Here is a 27,118-nt window from a genome sequence, read left to right as displayed (position 1 = left end):
ATCATGACCTGAGCCGAAGGCAGTCACTTAACCAACTGAGCCACCCAGGCACCCGAGCCAGTTTTTTTAACAGGTAGATCTTGCTGGGTATTTTTTTATTTTATTTAAAGTCAATTAATTAACATATAGTGTATTATTAGTTTCAGAGGTAGAGTTCAGTAATTCATCAGTTGCATACAACACCCAGGGCTCATTCCATCAAGTGCCCTCCTTAATGCCCATCACCCAGTTCCCCCATCCCCCCACCCACCTCCCCTCCAGCAACCCTCAGTCTATTTCCTAGAGTTAAAAGTCTCTTATGGTTTGTCTCCCTCTCTGATTTTGTCTTATTTTATTTTTCTGTCCCTTCCCCTATGTTCATCTGTTCTGTTTCTTACATTCCACATATGAGTAAAATCATATGATATTTTTCTTTCTCTTGCTGACTTATTTCGCTTAGCATAATACCCTCTAGAGCCAATTCTCTTATACAGAAGAGGTGCTTTGTTTTCACACCTGTCAAAATGCTATGCAATAGCAATGCATTAAGTTATCAAAAAGGATCAGGGAGGAGGACCACAGGAAGAGGCCTTAGTTTAGAGCCATTAAGAGAAAAGTGAGGCCATTGTAGTCAAGCATTGGCTGATCCCCCCAATTTCCATTCTCCAGCTTCCCTTCATCAACAATCACAAGATTTTCCTTCCAGGCATCACTGCTCTAATATTCTTACCCAGGTGTTGGGGTGGGATTAGGTCTATTTTAAGGTCCACTGTGGACACTCAGTGGCCATAAACAACCACCAAAGCCTATCTCCCTGTGCACAGGGCAGTGTGGCCAAGTAACTCAGTTTGGACCAATGACTCGTGAGGAGATATTTGTTGGCGGATTCTGGGAAAGCAGCTTCCTCCTTCTGAGACTGTACCCATAAAAGACCCTTTCATTCCCATGCAACGTGAAGACAGATGAGAGCAAATAGCCTTGGGAGCTGCTGGCAGCCATCTTGTGGGCACAGAAGAGGCAGGCTTAGGTTGAATCTGACCCTCTGGTCAGTAGGCCATCCAGTAGTGAGAATTGAGCTGCTGGATCAAGCCATACCTATGATTCCTGAGCTTTCCCATTCTGTGAGCCATTCTGTGAGTCTCTTCATCATTTAAGTCCATTTGAGTTGTGTTACTTCCCTTGTGATTGAAGTCCTTAAAAAAAAATTTCCTTAAAAAAGAAAAATTTAAAGATACAAATAAGAGAACATGAGTTATGGAACCAGAAAAGACCCTGAATAGCCAAAGGAATGTTGAAAAAGAAAACCAAAGCTGGAGGCATCACAATTCCAGACTTCAAGATGTATTACAAAGCTGTAATCATCAAGACAGTATGGTACTGGCACAAAAACAGACACATAGATCAGTGGAACAGAAGGGAGAGCCCAGAAATGGACTGTCAACTCTATGGTCAACTAAACTTTGACAAAGCAAGAAAGAATATCCAATGGAAAAGGACAATCTCTTACACAAATGATGTTGGGAAAATTGGACAGCCACATGCAGAAGAATGAAACTGGACCACTTTCTTACACCACACACAAAAATAAATTCAAAATGGATGAAAAACCTAAATGTGAGACAGGAACCCATCAAACCACAGGCAGCAACCTCTGTGACCTTAGCTGCAGCAACTTCTTGCTAGACACATCTTCAGAGGGTAGGGAAACAAAAGCAAAAATGAACTATTGGGACTTCAACAGGATAAAAAGCTTTTGCACAGCAAAGGAAACAATCATCAAAACTAAAAGGCAACCTACAGAATGAGAGAAGATATTCAAAGATGATATATTAGATAAAGGGCTAGCATCCAAAATCTATAAAGAACTTATCAAACTCAACACCCAAAAAAACAAAAAATCCCATCAAGATATGGGCAGAAGACATGAACAGACATTTCTCCAAAGAAAACATACAAATGGCTAAAAGACACATGAAAAAATGCTCCATATCACTCGGCATCAGGGAAATACAAATCAAAACCACAAAGACATACCACCTCACACCAGTCAGAATGGCTAAAATTAACAAGTCAGTAAACAACAGATGTTGGCGAGGATGAGGAGAAAGGGGAACCCTCTTACACTATTGGTGGGAGTGCAAGCTGGTGCAGCCACTCTGGAAAACAGTATGGAGGTTCCTCAAAGAGTTAAAAATATAACTACCCTATGACCCAGCAATTGCACTACTGGGTATTTATCCAAAGGAAACAAACATAGTGATTCAAAGGGGTAGATGCACCCCAATGTTTATAGCTGCAGTGTCCACAATAGCCAAAATATGGAAAGAGCCCAGATGTCCACCAACAGAGGAATGGATAAAGATGTGGTATATATATAGCCATATGTCCCCACCAACTCCCCAAGTTTGCAACAACACTACCCAAGAAAGTGATTCATTTCTCAGCATGAGAAAATCCCACAATCTTCAGCTGATAGGAACCATGAGTGAGGATGGAAGCACACCACCAGTGAAAGGGGAGAAAGTGGGAAACAAGAATATAGAAAGAAGCTGATTTTACCCCTCTAAATCCTGTCAGTCCATCATACCTGTCATCTCATATTCCAGCTTGTCACACCTGCCACTAACATGAACCAGGTCATGATTCCATGTGGTCAGAGAGAAGAATTAAGGACACTGTGTGGAAGGCTGTGGGTAAGCCACAAGGCTAAAGGTGAAAGATGATGTCATTAGTCACCATCTAGGGCTGGCTAAATTATATGCAGTAACAAATGGTCTCAAATCCAGCCAGACACAATGCAATAAGTGCTTATTTCTTGCTCACACAAAGTCCACTTGAATGTTAACAACTCTCCAGGGTACAACAACTGTCCTCTACACATTGTCGAGCCCATGCTCTGAGCCATTTGGTCATCATGGCAAAGGAAAAGAGAGGGCTGGAGAGTCAAGCCCTAGAAATGAAATGCCTCTACCCACATTCTAAGCAACTCATATGGCCCATCAGACCTTAAAAGGGTGGGAAAGTGCAAAGCTTCCTTGTGCTCAAAATAGTTGAGAACTGGATATTAGAGATGGTTATCACAGAGGAGACTAAATGCAGAACTGTGATACATTCTCTTGATTAAAACAGAGAGACAGTTCTGGAAAATCACTCAAATATCTATTAATCGTAGGAGGTTCCTAGCACTTAATTGGAAGTAAGGAAATACTTCACATTGATTCCTTCTGAGTTATATCTGCATCTCCCATCAAAAAGATAACCTGAAGAAACTAGTACAGTGATTATCATATCCTAGAAAGGCTAGAAGTTCCTTTGGCAAATCAACAGAATTAAGACATGCCTTTCCTGTTTTTCATTTTTGATGTTTTTTAACGTATAAGCTCCTATGAGCAACTTATTCCTTCATTAAATGGCTGCTTCTACACAATTCCTTCCTTCCTCCTTTAGAAAGGACACATTTCCCTCATTTTAGTAAAGCTGAGGTGATCTCCTGGTGTATATTTTATGGAAAAGCTTCCCTTATCCACCTATTTTTCCCTTGACTTGCATTTATGATGGTTCCATAGAGAAGGGGAGTCAGAGAGAGAACTTGAACAATTGTTGGGGTCAGATACACCTTCACCATACCCCACCAGTAGCCTGCCATCAACAAACTTCAGCCATCAACAAACTTTAGCCACCAACAAAGGGCCAAAAGAGATCCTAATTGCCCTACCAGGGGCCAAAGCAATCCATGAAGATGGCAGGACAACAGTAACCAAATGAACTATTAAGTGGAGTACGGCATATGTACCCTCCATTGATCTGCCCAATGACATTAGTTCAATCCCCTCAAAGCTGAAATGAACCAGTAGGAAAAGAAGCAGAAAATCCAAATTTACGCAGGAAAGCCTATGCCCGAGACAATCATTTCATAGACCCAAAAACAAGTTAACATCAATCAACTCCTACAAATGACAATGCCATTAAGAAGATCTCCACCTCCATAACAGTTTTTATCAAAAAGCAGGTCAGTACTCTTAATTCTACACAACACCCCTGCTTCTCTCCTTCTGGTCCCCCTTCTTTTTTTTTAGATTTTTTATTTATTTATCTGAGAGAGAGAATGGGAGACAGAGAGCATGAGAAGGGGAGGGTCAGAAGGAGAAGCAGACTCCCCGCCGAGCAGGGAGCCCGATGTGGGACTCAATCCCGGGACTCCAGAATCATGACCTGAGCCGAAGGCAGTTGCTTAACCAACTGAGCCACCCAGGCGCCCTCTGGTCCCCCTTCTCTCCACCTCTAAAGCAAGCCCCTGAGAGACAGGAGTTCTTTCTCTTGGAGCCGGATGTTCAGCTGATGAAGTCTGCTTCCATGACACTTTCAGTGTTTGAATAACCACATTCTCCCTCATCTAAAATGAGATTTCCTTCCTATCACTTTCACCCAAATTTCTTCACCCTCAGGGCTCCAGCTGGTACTCCAGCTAGCCTGACAAGGCTCTCCACATGCCTCTCCTAAAGACATGCATTTTAGAGGTAGTACTGTGTGGCTCTTCAAAGAAGGAGCAGACCTCAGAGTCATGGCAGTAACAGTAAGGACCTTGAAGAAGAACATGAATGGCTGAGCAAACAAGATTTCCAAGAGGACATCACTGAGTGGAAAAGCCCAGTTTTCCAAATTAACTGAGTTGCCTGCTGTATTTCAAGACTGGGATGATTATTTGCTGTTTCAAATAGAAATGCTATATATATGAGACTCAAAACTGATAACATTTCATAGCTTTTAGCAAAATTAAAAAAATGTTTACCATGCTTAGTAAGAAACCACATATCCAAACACTTATGAAACTCATATTGTTACTTCTACCAACACAAACACCACCACATCATTTACCACCACCACCACCACACACACACACACACACACACACACACCCCTAATGTACATCTAATTTCTGAAATCCATTCAACTACTATCTGAGACCCTTCATGCTTGGGAAGGGAGCCTACTCATAGTTGGGTGTCCCCTTTCTTCCTCATCGGGTTCAGGAAGATGGTGATTCACTATAATGTCTCCAGGAAATGAACTAATAAACCTCTGAAAAAGCAAGCTTTTCTCTCAGATGAAGGATTCAATATACTGATAATGTAACATATTCATATATCACAGTTCTCACTAAGGGCTAAGGGCTTCCATATAATCCACCCATGTCACAGATGGGGAAACTGAGACACGAGATTAGAAAACTAAGTTGTCTCAGGTCACCAATGAGTCAGCAAACAGACTAAATTGAACATTTCTGGTTCTTCATTCACCAAGTCCCAATGCCCCTATAGCATCTAAAGAACCCTATTATGGGGCCATCCTACCACCCAAAGCAATTTCTTAGCACCTACGCCTATCTGCAGTCTAGCTAAGGTCTCATATTTGGAAAGGCTCAGAAGAAATCCGATCATTACATTCCCATAATCAGACCCAAAATGAGCCCATGTATTTTTTCACGACATTAGGTTTCCTGAGAAAATTCCGCACAGTATTTATTTAGACCAGAACGGTTTCCATTTACAAAGCTGCACTTCAGAAGGAAATAATCATGTCATGTCCCAATGGGACTGCCCTCTGCCTGTCATTAATAGAGTCATTTTCACCGGGCTAATAAAGCTCACTGTTTTCCAATGAGAATAGAAACTATTATTTTAAGATAAAAGTTAAGAACAAATTTACCTAAGATGATTTAAACTCCTGTATGGTAGTGTAATAATTACTCAGTGATATTATAATGCCTAAGAATAAGGACTTCGTTTGGCCAAAATGTGATAGAGTCTTTGAAACCATAACCTCATTTGTTGTTAAAATACCTTGGTGGGAAAGGAACAGGCGGATGTCATGAACTCATTTAATACAAAGAGTCCCTGAGAAACAGAGAGGCAAAATTAATTTGTTCAGATGAATTTAAGCCTGCATTCAGGCTAAACATTGCCTGAATTCCCTCTTCTTAAAGAAAGAGCAAGAGAGGGGCACCTGGGTGGCTCAGTTGGTTAAGCGACTGCCTTCGGCTCAGGTCATGATCCTGGAGACCCAGGATCGAGTCCCGCATCAAGTCCCGCATCAGGTTGCCTGCTCAGCAGGGAGTCTGCTTCTTCCTCTGACCCTCCCCCTTCTCATGTGCTCTCTCTCATTCTCTCTCTCTCAAATAAACAAATAAAATCTTTAAAAAAAAAAAAAAAGAGCAAGAGAAAGAAGCCTTCAAAGTCTTGGGCTCAAAAAAGTGGCAAGTCCCCTTTTACATAGCCACTTCTGGTTATGACAACACCACAGTAAACAATGCCATAAATGATAACAGCTTACCCGTTCATCACAGTGTGCAGAACACTCACACACTCACTATCTTTCTGAACTGCAGAGTCCCGCTCTGTATTTAAGCAGAGGTGGTAATATCCAGCACATTATGGAGGCTTCCTATGAATGAAACACTGCGCTAAGTGCTCTACATGTATGAGGTAGGACTTAACAGACTGAAATCAAGAAAATTTGCCCAATGTTATACAATAAGTAAGTAGGAGGCTCAGCCTTAAGTCCAGTTTTTATTCAGAGCTCAGGATCATCTTGAGTTCTTAGTTTCCTCCTATTATTACCCTTTTATATGAATTGTCTTCCTCTCTCCACAACCTGGAAGTCAGGTAGTACTAACTTTAATCAACTGAAAAGTTAAGTGACTTGCCACATACTCAGAATCAGACAGGACATCTCTAGAACTACAAGCCAGGTCGCAGGAGTCCTGTTCATCATGTATCCCATCTATCTCTGCTATCTGCCTAATCATCCTAAGGAGGGAAAGTCCCTTTCAGATGTGAAGCCACCTGCCTTCCCAACTCACCCTGCCCTCACAACAGGTAACCGGTATACCTTAGGGGCCTCACTTCACAGAGAAACTACAGGCACAAGGGATTCTGTAAGTTTCCTCCGGGTCAGAGACGGATGGTTGAGTTCCTACATCTTACGTGTCTGGCCTAACAACCAGCTCAACCTTGCTTTCAGTAGCACCTACCTCCACAGGCACACAGATCTGATGATAAACAAGGAATAAAAAGGGCTTTGAAAGGAAGGAGAAGAATAAGAAGAGAAGAGGAGAAGGAAAGGAGGGGAGGGAAGGGGAGGGAGAGAACAGGGGGCAGAGGAGGAGAGGGGAAGAAAAAAGAGAAGAAAAGAAAAAGTAGGGAAGGAAAATCAAAAGGAGAGGAGAGAAGAAGAAACAACAGCAGAAAAGTATTTTTGTGTTTCAGTAATAGGAGGAAAACAACCAATTAGGGAATGGAAAGTCATTTCAAATTAGTGTCTATCTAGCTATACACATTATTTTTAAAATGTAAAATCTGGCACATTGCTGTATTACACTAATCTTCTAGGAGAATCCCCTTCAACAAAAAGTAAAGATTAAATTAAGCAATGTGATTTTGCTTTTTAAATAATAATCCAGTACAGATATATACCTTCATCCATCTGTCCATCAAAAAGGAATCCAATATGGATCCCACTCTCAGAGAATTTAGTGTCTAGTTGGGAGAAAAGATATTTTAATAAATACACATAATTTAAATAATTTAAAAAGATAAATTCCTGAGACGGTACTATTAGATTTCCCAAGAGGAAAATCCTTCAATTTTAAGGAAAATACAGTCTTCCTGAGGGAAGTGTGCACTGAAGAGCCCAGGTAAATTTAAAAATATAAGTATTTCCCAAAAGATGGTGGTGATTTGGCCACTTGACATCAGGGTTGTGTGGGAGCTATTCTATGGTCACTAGATGAATGGATGTGGTGAGAACCCTATGGAGTCTTGGTCTTGTCGAGTTGAGTAACACACTTGAAGATCACAGTTTTAATCCAAGCACCTTTAACTGAAGAAACCATCTCTAGCACTAGTGATGGTGAGTCTGGGCATGAAGAAGGTGCTGCCCAGCCATAATACTCATCTGCATCCTTCTTTTCTCTTCCTGCTTGTGATCTACATCCTGCTTGCATTTACCTGCCACTCCCTAACCCTCCAAAATCTGGGTCTTCTCCCCGCCAATACCATCTTACAGCCTCAAATATTACTAAGGATCTCCTGATCATGTTATTTTTGGTACACCTCATCGCACCGTCCTTCAATCCTTCCCCTCTCCTGGGTTTCATGATGTTGTGGCAAGAACTTTCAAACATACATTTAGCAATAGAACCCTTCTTTCAAATGAGATCATAAATCTCCAATAAATTATCAGAGCTTTCTGGTAAGACTTGAAATCAGGCAGTGTTAAGTCCTCAAAATTTGTTCTTTTTCAAGGCAGTTTTGGCTATTCATTGTGTTTCCATAAAATTTTTAAATCAGCCTAGAAATTTCTACCCCCCAAAAAAAGGAAGATAGGAAGGATAGAAGGAAGGAGGGAAGGGAGGGAGGGAGGGAGGGAGCTGTTGGGATGTTATTGGAATTGAATTGACTCTTAATATTAATTTAGAGCATAGAACTTAACTGGAAGAATTAACATTTTAACATTACTGAAAATTCCAGTAATGGATCTCGCTCATTATGTTTCCTCTGTTTTGGATTCATTAATCTTAGATTTGTGGGTTTGTAATTTTCATCAAAGTTGGAAAATTTGGGGCCATTATTTCATTCAATATTTTTCTATCCCTCCTACTTCTACCCCCTTTTCCATACCAGCTCCCTACAATTGGATTGTACTCCAATCTTGGATTGCTCCTGCTGGTGAAACTGCTTCTCTCTTCTCTCTGCTTGGGTTCTGTTTCCCAGTGCGCTGTGTCTGGAGTTGTGCTCCCAGGCAGAAAACCACTCTCCTGGTGTGTTCGCCTTCTCTCAAGGATCACAGCCTTGTGCTGACTATTATCTGATACATTTTGACTAGTTACGTAGTTGCAGTTGCGTATGGCAGGAGGGTAGTCAAACTCATTATTCTCTCATGGCCAAAAGCAGAAGCCCATACATTCACATTTAAGAGCAAGGCACTAAAAATCTAAGTGGATGATCTGTGCAAGCAGGACTTCATGACGCTTCCTAATGTCAAAATTTGTGGGTCTTTACTGTGACTTAATCTCTCCAAAGAAGGATCTTTGTCTCCTTTCTAGAAGGAGGAGCACTTGGGTTGCCAGGATTCTGAGCTGGGCAGAGGAAAGAACATAGCAGTATCAGAGGAGGTTGACCTCTCTCTAACGAGCAGGCAGACTTCTCATTCATCTGCCAGATTTCAGTACCAGCCTCCATCCCCATCTCCCTGTGTTTGGCATCAAGTGCCTCACTAATATCTTACTAATCCAATTTGTCCACAAATTTTGCCTCTGCATCCTGGAGGGAGGGGTGGGAAGAGATGTCTGGTTGGGTCTGTCAGGAGCAGTGTCCTAGGGATTTAGACACTCTTTATAGGGGATTTCAAATAACCCCCCACACACATACCTTTTAGCACCCTGCCTCAGACCTATTTCCTGGTACTTATATTTCTCTAAATCTAAAGCTTCTTTAGGGTTCTTTGGGGGCAAACTGTCTTGCTTTTTATCTAAATCTCCCTTTGCAGGAACTTAATTTTGACTTGCCTCCACCCCACCCCGCTAAATCATTTGCACCTCTCTTACTTTTCATCTTCATATAATACTTGTATTTGTGTTATAAATGTCCTCTCATTTTATCAAAGAAGAGATTTATGCCTCTGTTTCTTGTTCTCCTTTTATTATACCTACATGAAACAGATCACCGACTCTGGTTAAAAATCCATTCTTATCTATATTAAGCTTCACAGCCACATTTTCAACGATTTTTATGTTTTTTGCTGTTTTGGGGGCTATTGGTTCATTACTGTTTCCTGTATCCCATGTCATCTCTGTTCCTGGATTCCTTTTACAATTTGCCAGAGTACATCATTTTTCAGAGAGTGCACAAGGGTGATAAGCTTTCTGAATTTTGTATAGTGTGTATGTCTTTACTTTGTTCTTACTCCAAATAGTACTGCATATAGGATTCCAGGTTTAAAATCATTTCCCAGATAATGTTAACAGCACTGTTTTCAGACTTCTTTTTCCACTGATATGGCAGATCAGATGTTCAGAGAAACCTCTTCCAGTTATCACAACTGAAATTGCTGGTAAAACATCTGGATGAGTCAAGTGAATGTAAAGGAATTCCTTGGAGGCAAAAATGGAGAAGATGCTGTGCTCCTGCCCCTCTGCCCTTCCAGAGAGTTTCAGAGCTGCATGGATTTAACTGAGTTTGAGAGCGGTCCTAACGTCCACAGTAGACCAAACCTATCTCCTGCTCCCAAACAAATAATTCCTCTTTTTTTTACAAGCTACTCTTAAGGCTTCACCTTGAGAGCCACAGATCTAACCCTTTCCTGTACAAAGGGAAAGAGGGAGGGGGGAGGGGCAAAGGGGAGGAGAGGGGAAAAGGGAGGGAGAGAGGGAGTGAGAGAGAGAGAGAGAGAGAGAGAAGAAATGTCAACCCACGAAACCAGAGAGGGAGACAAACCATAAGAGACTCTTAATCTCAGTAAACAAACTGAGGATTGCTGGAGTGGAGGTGGGTGGGAGGGATGGGTGGCTGGGTGATGGACATTGGGAAGGGTATGTGTTATGGTGAGTTATATAAGACTGAAGAATCACAGACCTGTACCCCTGAAACAAATAATACATTATATATTAATTAAAAAAATTTTTAAAGAAGAAAAGACATGTCAACCCAGCAATTCCCACAAGCAATCCTTTCGTTAATTACCCTGACTCAATGTCTGCCCTGACTCAAGCTTGGAATTTCTCCCAGAGCTCCATAGAAGAGTATAGCTGTATTCTATCAGTTCTCTCTCTAAACTTACTTTGGTTTGTGTTTATTCAGCTCTGGTTTCTCTATGCATCCAACCCAATTTGTCCTTCAGAAATCCCTCAAACCCACGGATTGTCTTATAGCACCCATTCTTTCAGATTTTTCGTTCTAATATACTTTCTCTTGTTTCAATGTATCACAGTGATACATAGTAGTCGTAATCAATGTCTTCTGAAAAAAAGAAAAATGTACCTGAGCTAAAATGAAAAGAAGACCATGATGTATTCATTCATTTATAAATCTATTCATCCATTCCATAATTGTTAATGAGATCTGCTGCGTACTAGGCATAGTTCTAAGCATTTGGAAACAGCAGTGATAAAGTTCTTCTATTCAAGGAGCTTATATACTAGAGTGCCATTAGATTTTTTTAAAAAATACAAGTTGAAGAATAATACAAATAACACAATAACATGTTTGTGTGCAAATGTATGTGTGTATACCTCTGGTGTATGTGTTTGTGTGTGTTTCCTTTCAGATATAATCTTCAGAGGATAGGATTAGAGAAGCAACATGTGATTTGGCTTCTTTTAACTATCCTCATTTGCATTTCTATATTGTTCATTAGTACAGTTCATTCAGTTTCTGTTCTAGCTACTTGGGATATACCAGTGAACAGAGCAGGCAAACATTTCTGCCTTCTTGGAGGTCATATTCTAAGCAAGAAAAGCCAGACACTAAATAATAAACATAATAAATTAGTAACTTGCGTAGTATATTGGCAGGTGGTAAGGACTATGGGAAAACAGAACAGAGTAAGGGCAATTGCAAGCATGATATATGGGGTGAGCAGCCCTGGGTTGCAGTTTTAAATAGAATGGTAAGTGTCGACCTCAATGAGGAAGTAACTCCTCAGCAAAAAGTTAAAAGTGAAAGGTGGTACTTAAAAAAAGGAGGAGGAAGAGTATTCAAGCAGAAGGAACAGAAGACCATGCAAGCCTGGCATGGTCCAGAAACTGCAAGGAGCCAGTGTCTTGGAACAGAGCAGACAAAGGTGACAAAAATCAGTGGTGAGAGCAGACAAAGGTGACAAAAATCAGTGGCGAAGGCAGAGAGGAATTGGAGGAGGGGGTTGGTGCAGAGAATGGCCCATTAGGTCAATGTCAGGACTTGACTTTTAATTGCAAGAGAATCTGGGAGTCACTGGAAAGTTTTTGAGAAGAGTGAAATCATCTGACATATTTTGAAATGATCATTAGGGCCCCATTAATAGAGACCGAAGGGAGGCAAGGGTGGAAGCAGGGGGACCCTTTGGGTGAGCCTTGTAACACTCAGCAAAATGTGATAGTGCTGATGATGGCTAACTTGCTCCAAAGGCACAGCCAACATAATTTCCTGATGGATTTGATAGAGAATTCAGAAGATCGAGGATACCTCCATGGCCTGAGCAACTGAAAAGACAGAGCTGACACCAGCTCGGTCCAGGACAGTGGGGGATGGGGATAGCGGGGACGAGCAGCAGCGATCAGGAGTCATGTGCTCCTGCCCCTCCGCCCTTCCAGAGAGATGCCACTTCCATATCCAAATGAAGATATCAGTAGGCCTTAAGGTTCGGGAATTTAAAGTTCAGAAGAGCTCTGGGATGGAGATTACAATTTGGGAGTCATGAGCATGGAGAGAGATATATCTATCTATATCTATATCTATCTATCTATATATATATAGAGAGAGAGAGAGAGAGAGTTCAAAAGTTTGCAAAGATCATTTTGGAAAGTCAGCATGTCATTTTCTACCTGCCCCATTTGATTTTCCCTATCTTTGAACACTTTGACTAACACAAATTACCAAGTGCGGTTTACTGTGTGTGTTCGTCCTCTCCATTCTCTCCATCATTTCCCTAGTTCAATTATCTCTATCCTGCCTCCCCTAGATTCCCCAGGGCATCCCACACCCAGCAACCAATCAATGTGACTGAAGCACACCTGTGATCCTGCGGGGCCTCCTTGAAGATGATCCATCACCTGATGAATTCAAGGGCCAAACCCTTAACCTACCACCCCCAGCCCATCCTACCTTCCCAAACCTAGAACTCACTAGTCCCCTTCACACACATCATGTTCTTTTCACTATTCCCATGGGCTCTTGCCTCAGTGACTTGTCCATAGTGGTTCCTCCACCAGAAACACCTTTTCTCCGCCACCCCGAATGCCTAAACCCTGCCCATTCTTGAAGGCAAGATACAAATGCCACCTACTTCAGCCGACCTAGATGGCTGCCCCATCTGGAAATAATCTTTCCCACTTCTGATCCCACACTTGATGGTAGGGGAAGAGCATGGCATGAGCAACATTTCCTAAAGTGAGAACAGCAGGACAGATATGAACCTCAATTCTGAAAATAAAGTGTTCCATGAACAAACAAGTTTGGATAATACTCCACACAAAAGCTCTCTCTTGGAAAGTCCCATTATGTTCTTACATGTGGAATGTTCTCAAATGTCCTTTGGTTAAAAAAAAAAAAAAAAAAATATATATATATATATATATATACATACACACACATATATATATAACTTTGTTTAGCTTTTCACAAATGCATTTGACCTTGGAACACTTTTATCACAAAATATTTATTAACATTCTATGGAACGTGTGTTCCAAGGTTCTCACCTAGTACTTAGAGCTGGAGACCTGAATGCTAGCCCTGGTTAAGCACCTGTCAGCACTGGTTTTCCCCAGATCCATGTCCAGATAAGGCAATTGTGTATGCCAACACAAATGACAGGTCACCCCCACATCCGAGCTGGGAAGCCAGACATCCCAACATCCATAGGGTAACCAGACATCCCAGGACTGGGGTCTCCTAGACACTGGCACTGGCCTAGTAGATTTTGACAGACATGCCCTTCTGGTTCCTAAAGATTGAATGGCTTACTTCCCCCATAGTGATTGATGGTCACACAGGCTATCATGCCAAATTACTAGGTGTGTGACCTTTGTCAGGTCACCTCTCTTTAAGGACCTCAGTTAACTCAGCTCTTGAATGAAGGGGCTTGTCTAGAGGGTGTACAACCTCTCCTCCAGCTGTGATGAATTGACTCTATGTGTCCTTCTTCAAACCTTACCTACTTCCTATATGGTCTCTCTTCCTTATTATCCCCTAAAGGGGTCTCTTTCCATGTTACTTTTTTTTTTTTTAAGATTTTATTTATTTATTTGACAGAGAGAGACACAGCGAGAGAGGGAACACAAGCAGGGGGAGTGGGAGAGAGAGAAGCAGGCTTCCCGCAAAGCAGGGAGCCCGATGCGGGGCTCCATCCCAGGACCCTGGGATCATGACCTGAGCCGAAGGCAGACGCTTAACGCTTAACGACTGAGCCACCCAGGCGCCCCTCCATGTTACTTTTTTTTTAATCTCCTTCAGAGCATGGCAGAGAACCTTGACAATGGCTGCAACTCAATAAATACATGCTGCACAAATATTTAAAGAAGACAGGCAATTAAGCCTCTGGGGAAAAAAAATTCAAAATTATTCTTTGAGATGATGAAAATTTAAATGAAATCTAAGAAGCAAAACAATGTGGTCGAAGCGCAAGCGCCCCCGAGAAATCATGCCATACCATTTCCTAGCACTACTGCTAGCGGACGAACACTGCTAGGGATGGCTAACTGTGGGCATCCACTCAGCGGGAAGGGCAGAGGCAGCAGCTCACATGTCAGGACACCAACATCCAACCAATCCTATCAGGTGGGTACTATTATTATCCCCACTTTACAGATGAGAAAACTGAAGCACAGAGGGGTTAAATAACTTGTCTGAAGCCCGCCAGGTAGCAAGTGATAGGTTCAAGTCCCCACAGTCTAGCTCCAAAGCCCTCTCTTCAGCACCGTGCAACCTGTCTCTCCTTTCTTTTCACTGGCATTGCTCCCATGAGCATCCCAACAACTCACATCATTGCCCAGACAGAGACTGCGGCCCAGGAAGACGTAGAGATTGCTTGGTGTCCCACAGCTCTCGTTCCACAGTACAACACTGATACACAATGCAGCTCAGCAGACCCGCGGCCCCATGATCAACATTTGAGACATCACGGAGAGCCAACTGCAAGAAAGGGGCATGGGAGCGAGGGGGGAGTCTATGATCCGAGCACTGTAGTCCCGGAGATGATAAAATGGGCAATGGACTGAAAGGAAAAGGCATATTCAGGGGACACAAGGAAGCCAGAAGTGACAGGCTGGTGCAGTCTTCCCTGAAGGGAAGGTGAAGGGGTGTGAGGAGCCTGGGGAGGTGAGGTCAGGGAGGCCCCGGGGGCGGTGGGCAGGAGGCAGACAGGGAAGAGTTAAGGAAGAACAAAAAAGTTATATTATTTGTAATTGCATACATTTTGACACTAGTCTGAAATTATTCAAAAAAAAAAAAAAGAAAGAAAGAAAGAAAGAAAGAAAACCACGCCTACCCACCCAGGAAGTATAGTTTGGTATTGGGAAGGTTTGACTGAATGAAGAAACATTCACTGGAGAATCTCGGGTAGTGTGTGGCACATGATGGGCACGCCGTAAATGTTTGTTCCAAATAAAGGAGACAAAAAGAGGAAAACTAAGAATGGCTTTCATAATGAAAAAGGCACCTAAGGGAGTAGGTGCTCAATAAATATTATTTTTTATCTGTGTATCACGAGAAGCCCAGAGAGTTGTAAAAGATTATCTGATAGATTTCCAAAGAGCCCTCAGCCTCTGATTTCGATTCTTGAAAATTCCCTGGGGAGGCTGTGGAATCTCTCAGGGGGGACTTTGAAGAGCACATTCTTCGGGGAGCCACTGGGAAGAGTGGTTTAGATGATGTCAAAACGTATAAATTAAGGTAAAGAGTCCCAGCAGTGCTTTACAGTTCTGATTTTCACGTAATGCCCTCAAAAGCCAAAGCTTCCACTATGCCCTCCACAGAACAGATGAGCCAGATGGACCAGCAGACATCACTGTCCCACCACCTGAGGATGGCTGAGTGATTTTTGAAACCTTCCAGAAGGGCCTAGTTAAATTGAGGGCCATTTATTTCGTGAAGAAATAAACCACAGAGAGCCCCTTTCAAACATGCACGTGGAGAGCAGGACAAAACACCGAGGAGATTATCTGTTCAGAATTTGCTTTAAAAGAGCCCAGGCAGCACTCATTTGTTTTTGAGAAAATATATGATTAACCATAGTTAACTATGAATTCAGATGTTGTGCATTAGACCAGCTTCCCAAAGTTTGAGAGCATTTAATATTATATATCGCTGCCATTTGGACTAAATTGTTTTTTTAATGTACACAATATTACAAATTTAATTTGAGCTGTTTGAATCAGTCTGTAAAAAAGATTTGATTATACCTGAGTGTTCTGGCCCCGGCTCTTCTGTATCTCAGTAATCTTGGCGGTAATTGGCTGATTAGGCGTCTCACACTCCATCTTTGCCTCAGTTTCCATGGCGATGTTACAAGAGCTATTATAGATGAGAACTTCATCTCTTTCCACTTTAGGGCTGAAACGAGAGGGGAGGTTAAATGGGGTGTCATCAATCTTAATGAAATGCAATTATTTTTACTCTTATTAATCATTGCAAGCCATTAGCTTGTGGCAACTACAGGCCACCATTTGTCAAATTTTGCAAATTTCTGTAATTTTGTTTCCATTCTTTTATTGTTTATTTGTTTTCCTTTTATCTGCACACGCTGCAATGAAAATGCACATGGTAAATATCTTTCACTGAGGCCTTTCTCTTTTCCGAATCTATTAGGAACATTAGCAAAAGCTTTTCCAAAGCACAACTTAACAAGCAATGTGCACACAATACTTCCAGTTCCAAAAATGGAAGCAAATGTTGGGCAGAGGTGTTGTTTTTTTTTTTCTTTCCTTTTTTTTCTTTTCCCCTTCCCTCTTTCTGTTCTTACTCACACTTAGTGTTGGGGGAGTGAATTGCCTGAATCCCCCCCAGGGCAGATGGAGAAATTGGAAAACACACACAACTGGCTAACTGGTCCCTAATTCCAACTGTGAAAAAATGAGCTCATTTAGGCTTTCAATTCCCTCTCCCCAGCTGATGGCAATGAGATTCTGTTGCTAGCAGTGGAACATTAACTTAGTAAATTAATTAAACTTACTTAACAGCCCAGACTAAGGAGATTCGATATATGTGCCAGTTATACTACCAGCCACTCGCTTTAAAAGTCCTCTTGCTTTAAGGAGAGAAGCCAGACTGGATTTAAAATGAAAAACAGCAGTGTAGCGTTACAGAAAGTCTAAAAATACGCTGTCTAGAGGAGGTGAAAGTGTGGATATTGCAGGCTATAGTCCCCAACAGGTGTGATATTTATTCAACAATAATCCTGGCTTTAGGCATTGTTGCAACTAACTCAGAGATTATTAGTAACAATAGTGCATGATGTCTCATACTTTTCAACAACTTCATTCGTATGATCTCATTTGGGCCAGTAAAGTAGATAGAGGCATAAAAAATGTAACATAAAGAGATAGAGATCAGGAGATTTGCATAAAGCCAAACACAGAAGTACAGCAGCTCCGAGATTAGAACCCAGGGATCCTGTCTCCTAGAGCAGGACTCTCGAGTTTTGAGATGCTGTTTGAACATCTGCACGAAGAAGGCAGATCTCATGGGAAGACCAGCAAGGGCCACAGAAAGGACAAAAGGTCACTGCTTGAGAAACTATAAATCATGTCGAACTAGAGCATCTCTTCTCAAATTAATGTCAAAATGGTTTCTCCCGCAATTTGCTAGAAATACCAAGAAGGAGAACTACCACACCTACTTAGTCTTCTCTTCCTCACAGTAAAATATTCCCAGCATCGTATTCACCAAGTCAGGGCTTCCATACCCACTGTGCTCTAGACCTACTAGAGATTGTCCATATTTTAACACTATGTGGCCCAGAACTGAACACACATAGCTTGAGCTGGCCCCTGGGGCTGTGGTTCTTCTTTTACCTGAGTCCTCCTTCCCATGACATCTAACACTGTGCTTGCTTTGTAGCCCCATGCTGAAATTAAGATGGTGGTAAACTCAGAGTCTCAGAGCCACAATGCCTGAGGATTTCGCCATGTTGTATTTGTTCAACTGATTTTCTGAGAAGCATTAGCATGCAGAGGTTTGGCTAGGAAGCAGACCAGCTAGATTTGAATCCCCGAACAGATATCTACCTTCTATAGGACGTTATAAAGACATGACTCTCTAAGCTTTGGTTTCCACATTTATAAAATGGAGTTATAATCATCGGGTACCTATTTTATATAGGTGTTGAGGGGGTGGGGTGAAATGCAGCCTACAAAGTGATTTGCAAAGAATCTGGCACACAGTAAGTGCCCAATAAAGTTACAGTTTTTGGTGGTACTGATGTTGGCGCTATTATTGTTGAAATGTAAATGCGGGAATTACATGTCATCTCACTGATATAGATCCATTGCTCAAATGCGTTTTGAACCTGGAGCCTGTCTTGTAACTACAAATCCATTTAGCTGAGCCATGATCCAGTGGGTAGACAGAGCCACAGGATAAATAAAATGTTCACTCCTAAAGTGTCATTTGTACTCAAAGTTTCAGAAAAGGAAAGCAATTTAACTTGTAAATTAAAATGTAATGTATTATTTAGATAAATATGGAAACATGATTGAATAGAAGGCAAAGTTCACATGGATTTTCCAAATAAAACACCTGACTTTAAAGCTAGTTGGTGCTGGCAGCAGGCCACGTTGGGCTTGGCAGCTAGAACCTTCCTTTTACTCCTGGGGGTGGGGATTGGAGTTGTTAGAATAGTTTGAGAGGCTCTCTCTCTCTCTATTTCCACCAGAAATCACTTATAAATATATCAGGAAGGAAATAAAATTGGTTTACCACACCATCATGTTCCTTATGAACCAGTACCCAGATAACTACAGACAGTCCTTGACTTACAATGATCTGACTTACGATTTTTTGACTTTATGATAGTGTAAAAGCAATACCCACTTAGTAGAAACCACACTTCCAATTTTGAATTTGGATCTTTTCCTGACTAGGGATATATGGTACAATCCTCTCTCATGACGCTGGGCAGCTGCAGCTCCCAGTCAGCCACACGATCACGAAAATAAATAGCTGATATGCTTATAGCCATTCTATCCCCATACAACCATTCTGTTTTCCATGTTCAGTACAGTAGCCAAGAAATTACATGAGACATTCAACACTTTCTTATAAAATAGGCTTCATGTTAGATGATTTTGCCCAACTGTAGGCTAATGTAAGTGTTCTGAGCATGTTTAAGGTAGGTGAGGCTAAGTTATGATGTTCGGTAGGTTAGGTATATTAAATGCATGTTCAGCTTATGGTATTTTCAACTTACAATGGGTTTATCAGGTCATAACCCCGTTGTAAGTCAAGGGAGATCTGTACTTCTACTTCCGAAAGCTCACAAACCATATGATTAATAATTCATTCCAGAATTTTGTCAGGGATAACACAAGCTTAGGTGTCTAAATTTCCAGAATTCCCTTTTTCCCTTTTTAGGCAAGGGAAAGAGTATTTGGCCATTTCCTCTATCTGTGGTGTGCCCCCACTCATGTTCACTACCAGCAACTAATGATCCTCAATCCTACAAGCAAGTATTTTGTACTCAGTATATAAATGATCTGGGATATAGACTTGAACTCAAGGAAAGGAGTGACCAACTTCCTGTACAACCTTTTCTGGTCTTGAGCTTCTACCCTGTTGATGAGCCTTCCTCTGCCCTCTCTAGGCTCTTCATCTGCAAAGACTAGAGAAAAATGGGTTAAGTCACCCAACAATCCTCTCATTTGTCAGTGGCAATGCACTGTCTTCCATAATCATGTTCTTCTTGCTCTGAAAGAGTTAAAACCACTTTCTGTTAGCTTAGACTTTTTTATAAGCTTTAGATCATATTTCGTTTTGTATTTTTCCCTGGTAATCTCGTTAGAGGTTATTTTTCGTTAAAAGTCCATCATCAAAAATAGCCAAGACACCAAGATATCAAAATAGACTAACATTTATGAAACTTACAAGTTTCCTAATAGCTACTATTCTGTGTTTTCTTCCACAATAATCCTATGAATTAAGTATAAATAGTGTATATATAGACATACACAAATGTAGATAATATAGTTGTGCATGCACACACGCACGCACATAAATATTTATTTTGAGAGAATGTGATAAACATTTTTGGTCCAAATGGTGGAAAAGAGACTTCTAGCACCTAAATTTCCTGACTCCTAATCTGTGGCTCTTTCAGTTGGTCTAATCAGATCCAAAAGTAAGCAGGTAATCATGCACGCACTCTCTAGGATAGGCATCAAAAACATTTGCAGTGTTTATGTCTCCCTCACTTAGCCTGAAATTGCTTCTGGTGGTTCTGGAACCTCACTGAACCACACACTTCAGCCCAGGCTCTCATTCCTGATGCTGAAGGCACAACATCGTGCCAAGTACACTGTCAACCAAGGGGTCTGGGTTCAAGTCCTGACACTGCCAAGGCTGGACTGTGTGACTCTGGAAAGATACTTAGTGTGTCCTTAGAATAGAATCTAAACTCCTTACTAGGGCCTCCAAGACCTTAAATACCTCCCGGAGCTCAAGTAGAGAACTTTCCTTCCTTCTTACTCTACTCCTACCCTTCTGGCCTCTGACAGTTCATAAAATGTGATGGGGTCTTTGCATTGCTACCCCTACTGCCTGACCATCCATAATGACACCTTCTTCTCCTTAGCTCAGCAAAAGACCTTCCAGAGCAGCCTCCCCCGAGCACAGTGTATATAGTAGTCCCCCATGATTTTCTATCACATTATAGCCCTTATCACAACATGTGATCTTGTTTATTGTCTGGCTTCCTCCTCTACCCTTAAAGGTGGGGATTTTGCCATCTTGTTCCTCACTGAGTTACCAGCTCCTGGCACAGTACCTACAACATAGTAGACACTTGATAAATTCTGAATAGACGGATGGATGGATGGATAGACGGATGGATGGATGGATAGACGGATGGATGGATGGATGGATGGATGGATGGATGGATGGATAGATGGATGGATGGATGAACTGGGCATATTTTTGCCACAGATATATATCTACCTTTGCCAAATAACATCAGATCCATAGAGGTAGCGGCTGGCAAGTGGATAGGATAAAGCATTTAATGGAAATGAGTTCCTTGCAAAGATAATGGCAAGTAGTTCTCCAGGTTCACAAGCATAATCTTAAGAGGAAACAAGGTAAGCCATTTGGCATATAATTTTTTAATACTACTTGTATAATTATAGTTTGTTTTCTGGTTATTAAATTAGTATATGTTCACTGAAAAAATTCATAAAAACTCAATGAATAAATGTAAGTAATACTCCAATCACCTAGGGTAGGCACTTAACATTTAAGAATACATTTTTCTAGTCTTTTTTCTGATCATCTGTTATATGTGTATAGAAACATATGTACTATATACACCATTAATATTAAATCGATACAGGGATGCCTGGGTGGATCAGTCGGTTAAGCATCTGCCTTCAGCCCAGGTCATGATCCCAGGGTCCTGGGATCGAGTCCCGCATCAGGCTCCTTGCTCAGTGGGGAGTCTGCTTCTCCCTCTCCTTCTCCCTCTGTTGCTCCCCCTGCTTGTGCTCTCTCTCTGATAAATAAATAAATAAATAAATAAATAAATAAATAATCTTTTAAAAAAAAGATTAAATCAATACACTATTTTGAGACCTGTCCTTTTTACTTCCCAACATATGGTAAGCATTTCCCTCTTCAGTTAAATATTCTACATCATGATTTTTAAAGGTTTCCTAGGATATTAGTATTTAAATTCATCCTTTAATACTAAATACTTCATTCCAAATTTTTTGTTATTATACCTAAAACTTCAAAAAATGTAGTTTTTCAAAAATATTACATCTTTCTAACTGCCTTCTTAAAATCCTAGAAGTGAAATTACTAGAACACAGGGAATGGAGACTTTTAAGTTGATCAGTGCCTATTGCCAAATGATATCAATAAGAAGGGCATCACTTTTAATAGGGTCTGAGGCTGTTCCCTCAGCAACTTCTTGAGTAGAGAAGAAGAACATAGAAGAACTTCAAAGAATTGCTGGGGGGGATTTGGGGAAGTCTTCATGTTCAGCTGAGCTAGGACCTGACATGTGTTTCTTGGTATCCAGCATTCGTGAGTTCTGAAGTCCAGTCCTGCCTGAGTACAACCTCCAGTACCCCATTCTCTGTATGACCTAAACAGGGTTCTTCACACCTTCCAGAAAGCAACCAGCCAAGGAGGCTCCTCTCTTCCTCTGGCTAAACACAAACCTCTCTCTGGTGATGATTCGTCCTAAAACACAGGCTGCTTTGGGACATCAAAAAGTCAGACTGTCAGCAAAAGTGCTGGTTATCTCTTTCATTCTGGGTAATGAGTCTTGTTTATTTTTAATTTTGAATGGGAAGATAGGCCCTCATTAAACAACCAGGTGTGACCTCTCTATCTAGATAAGAAATAAAGAAGAGTGCAGGGCGACATTCAGCACTAAAATTTCACACTGCATGGGAAAAGAACTGCTGGCGGAAATTAAGGCTGTCCTGAGTCACCAACAGGATCACACGTTTTCCTTAAGTGTGTTTAGAAAAGAGGGTTTTACCTGGAAAGTGGTGGTATTGATTTGTTTGTTTTTTAAGTTCAAAAAATCTTCATAAGCTTATGGCTCCTAAATCCTAGATCTACAGTAATTCTGCCTGCACATCCCCCCTTCTTTTGAATAAACATTGTGCAATCTGCTAGATTTCTCTATGACTTTTTTTCATATTTGTGAATCTGTTTGGAAAGAAAAGAAAAAGGAAAAGGGAAAAGAGCCTTCTGTTTTTCATAATGTCTAATCTTTTTCCCCATTGGCATTCACCAGATGTTGCTTTGGATCGGAAGATAAATATTAAAATCTAAGCAAGAACAAAGTGAGCTGTTTACTGGGCAGATTTTTCAGATGTTCTCTCGAACACTTGAAAAGACAGGAGATGCTTTGATATGCAGACTGGCTGGAATCCACAACGGAATGGTCCCTCTAACAAGAGTGGTAGGCCCTGGGGGCCATGTCCACACAGCCTGCAGTTCTTGATGGTTCCATCTGTCCATTGGCCATGCATTTGTGGGGAAGGTCAGGGAGGGAGAAGACAGGGTTACCTGATGAAAAGGCCTGAGAACCAGGGGGACGCTGACTCTGTCCAATGATCTGGTGCAAAGAGGCATTGGGGACTTTCTTCACAAATGTAGAGGTAAGGCCATGATTGGGGCAGTGTCTCTGTCCCCACAGTGACAGTCAAATCACACTGCACGTATGTGCAGCTGGAGGCTTCACAGCTCTCCTCCGCATGCTTCAGGCCACACAGGAAAGCCAAGGACACTGCGGGAAACACTCACAATTAGGTTAGGCAGTAACCACAGAAAGAACTAAAGAAGACGCTGTTACATAAATGCATTTCATGTGTTGCCCCTTGACCAATAGGAAAATAAAATTATCAGTTTACTTTGTTAAACATGCATGATGTGTACACATACGGAAGAATTTTGTAAAATATGAGTCATCATAATAAGAAAAACTCATATGACTCTATAAGCTAACATAAGGTCTAAAACAATTGTGATGCTCTCGAATCTGTCTCTTCGTCAAGCCCATCATCTTCCTCCTCATCCTCATAAATAACCCCTTGCATTTTTTAAATCACGTCCTCACATGGGTTCATATTCCTAAGTGAGAGATTGTTGAGTTTTACTTGGTTTTGAATTTTATACAATAGAATACATGACATATTTTTGGACCTGCTTTTTTCCATTCAATATTACAGTGCCAAGATTTACCAAGTTCCATATTATCACATAAAACTTGAGAATACATTTTCACTGATGTTCAACACTTCATTGTGTGAAATTACTACAGTATATTTATCTATTCTCTTACCAATGGACTTCTGGCTATTTCCCAGGTTTTGCTACTACAAACACATACTAAATTTCCTCTATGGTATATGCCTTAAAGAAAATTACTTGTTCATAGGATAGTACTAGGTCAACTTTGCAAGGTAGTGCCATATTATTTTCAAAGTGTTTGTGCCATTTTACTATAGCCTACCAACTACAGTCATGAGTTTCCATTACTCCACATAACCGTCAGCACTTGGGATTATCAGACTCTTAATTTTGGCCAGTCCAGGACAAACACAATGGCATCCCATTCCAACCTTAATTGCATTTGCATCATTCCTTTTTAGGTCAAACAACTTTTTATATGTCAGAACTCATATTTCCTCTTCTGTGAAATTCCTCTTTCTGTCATTTGCCCTTTTTTATACTGGAACGTTTGTCTTTTTCTTATTGCTTTGTGCTCTTTATATATTTTGGGTACTAATCCTAGAAGGTTATATGGTTACTCATACCTTCTCCAGGTTCTTGGAGAGCCTTTCATTCTCTTGATGGGATCTCTTGATTAACCGAAGTCCTTGATTTTTATATAATTTTAACTATTAACCTTTTATGAAGAAGAAAAGCAATTATTTGAAGCCCTTTGACCCTTAGGCCACTTCTTTCTCAGTCATGAGACACAGTGTAAAAAGCATCAACAAGGCAGACTGGCAATAACCTTCAAGAGGAAGATTAACAAGTCTCTACATGAGATGGCTGGGGAGCAGCTCTGTTTGAAAACCTTAATAAAGCAAAAAAGAAAAAGAAAGAAAAATCTCTCCAGCCTTCTACCTCTGCAGCTAAGCCGTCAATGCAAGTATGGAACAAATACTACCAAGGCCTGTGGGCTTGAACCCAAGCTGCCCTACCTACATCACAGTACTGCATGCATCAAAGGGCACAGGAGACAAGCACATGTGAGAAGGTTTATAATTGTTCAATCACATCCAAATAGTATTATAGTTGCTGGTACATTCCAAAGCCCCTGACACATAGTAGGTTCTCAGTGAATGTGTTCAGGATGAATTCACAGCAATTAAGATGGCTGACAGTAGGACTCTTGGGTGGATAGACAAAACGAATGGACTTTCCAGTTAGTAAGCCCTAGGGCAAATATAGGCTCAACCCCTATAAAATAATGAACTCATTATGGGTGATGAGGTGGATGCAAATTGACAAGGTGGACTCTGAAAAGTACCCAGGGCTGGGTGTCAGAATCCAAGATTCTGCCACGAAATCGAATTGTGTGACCTTAATCACTGCAGCTTTTCATGCCTTATGGAAAAATTAAAGTTCCCATGAAGAAGTCACGCCGTCTAACTCAAGGTATAAATGCAAGAAACATGAACATCAAAGATTTTGCTGATTTTTTAAAAAATACAAAGTACTTTCATTTCAGTGAACAAGATGTTTTGGCAACCCATCATATGAAAGAGTAGAATCCTTCTTTGGTTAGAAGCGCAAGCAGGGGAGAGAGGTAAATACAGATGACACCAAAAGCAGCAAAAGCACTTCCTCAGAGCTCCACCTTTATCGCCCCTACCCCCCTGATGAAAGAAAACACATGAGCAGCACCCAGGCAGGGGAAAAGCAAAATAATAATTAGGGAGGCTGGAGTTCTAGGCCCTCATCCACAGCCTGGAATGAGAAACACCACCATCCTTAGTGTGCAAAATCACACCACGGAATAAAACTCAGAGCGTGGGTCAGAATTCAAAGTGACCTTGGTAAATTAGAGAAATTACAGAAATAAACAAAAAACCGAATGAAAATAGGAAGGCCGTAAACCACAGGAAAAAAAATAAGAAAACTCGTGTAAATACCAGATGAGGAATGTCCAGCTGTGCACAAGCACGTCAGGGGAAAAAAAAAAAAGAAGGAAAAAAAAAAAAAAACATCCTCGGAATAATCGTAGGTAACAGTAAGATTATAAACCAGCAAGACAGCGACGTGGTTGTAAAAACCAATCCGGTGCCAGATTCAAGGCAGGCAATCTTCTGAGGCTCCCTGATGGGGCCAGAACTGGCTTACACAGAGGAGCTGTGTAGTTGGAGACTTCAAATTAGGGGGAAAAAAAGGTAGGAATTCAGAGAGGGCTCGGAAGAGAAATGCCAAAATGTTCAGTTAGTGGAAAGTTTCTGATTCATTAGGTTGCCCCAAAATTTGCATTTTTAACAAACTCACAGGTGCTGATGCTGATGCTCCAGCAACAACATTAATATGATATTCTCTGGACGCCTGGGGGGCTCAGGCTGTTGAGCGGCCGACTCTTGGTTTCAGCTCAGGTTATGATCTCAGAGTCCTGGGAATGGGCCCCACATCAGGGTCCGCGCTCAGCATGGAGTCTGCTTGAGACTTTCTCTCCCTCTACCTTGCCCTCTCTCCCTCTCTTCCTCTCTGTCTTTCTAAAATAAATAAATAAATCTTTTAAAAAATAATATGATATTCTCAATAATAATGTAATTCTCAGTAATAATACCCTTGAGAACCACTGTGTTAGAAGGACTGAGATTAGTCAGCATTCTGAAAGGCTGAGTAAGTTTGAAAAAAGGAGCGTGGGGAGCATCAGTTAAGTAAAAGGATGGATTGCTCTGACAATGGCAACTGAGGAACACGGCTGAATGTTGCTGCTGTGAAATAGTCCTCTTCAAAAACCTTTTAAAATATAACAGATTCTTAACTAAATTGGTTATATGCAGTCCTATCTGAAAGTAGGGGAATTATTAGTAATTTCTAACAATTTGTGAGACACATTCTGTTTGATCATTTGATGTCCATTACAGACCAACTTTCTAGAAAAAAAAAAAAATACACGAACAAATTCAAAATGTTTTATCCAACTCAGGAAGTTGACAGAATCCGTGAATACCGTCCTGGGTCTGAAGTAAGAAACCAATAGAGTTGGCTTTCATCAGTTCCTTTCCATTTTTAGACACCGTAATTAAAAGTCTTTAAAAAGACTTTTTCTTTTTTTATGAAAGAGGAAAGTAAGTCCAATTATCCATTTCCCAAGTGAATGAACTGCTCTTGCACAATCAGTGGGTGTTTGGTGACACCTCGTGGCAAAGGTCAGAGTTACAGCTTCCAGCTTCTTTCCTTCTTTAAAAATCAAGGCATTTTGATAAAAAGCTTTTGCACAGCAAAGGAAACAGTCAACAATACCAAAAGACAACCGACAGAATGGGAGAAGATATTTGCAAATGACATATCAGAGAAAGGGCTAGTATCCAAAATCTATAAAGAACTTATCAAACTCAACACCCGAAGGACAAATAATCCAATCAAGAAATGGGCAGAAGACATGAACAGACATTTTTCCAAAGAAGACATCCAGGGGCACCTGGGTGGCTCAGTTGGTTAAGCGACTGCCTTCGGCTCAG

General features: G+C 41.1%; 1 protein-coding gene across 1 annotated transcript in view; it reads right to left on the bottom strand.

The window, feature by feature from the left end:
- Window positions 1-27,118, bottom strand: part of PKHD1 (PKHD1 ciliary IPT domain containing fibrocystin/polyductin) — a 451,815-nt gene that overhangs the window by 349,094 nt on the left and 75,603 nt on the right. The window contains exons 33-34 of the mRNA XM_021691934.1: window positions 22,965-23,184; window positions 16,133-16,283 (exon numbers count right to left, since the gene is read on the bottom strand). Of these exons, the coding sequence (XP_021547609.1) occupies window positions 16,133-16,283; window positions 22,965-23,184 (371 nt within the window). The remainder of the gene's footprint in view (window positions 1-16,132; window positions 16,284-22,964; window positions 23,185-27,118) is intronic.

This window comes from Neomonachus schauinslandi, chromosome 8 (assembly GCF_002201575.2).
Source record: "Neomonachus schauinslandi chromosome 8, ASM220157v2, whole genome shotgun sequence".
NCBI classification, from domain to species: Eukaryota; Metazoa; Chordata; class Mammalia; order Carnivora; family Phocidae; genus Neomonachus; species Neomonachus schauinslandi.
This window is presented reverse-complemented; position numbering and strand designations above follow the sequence as displayed.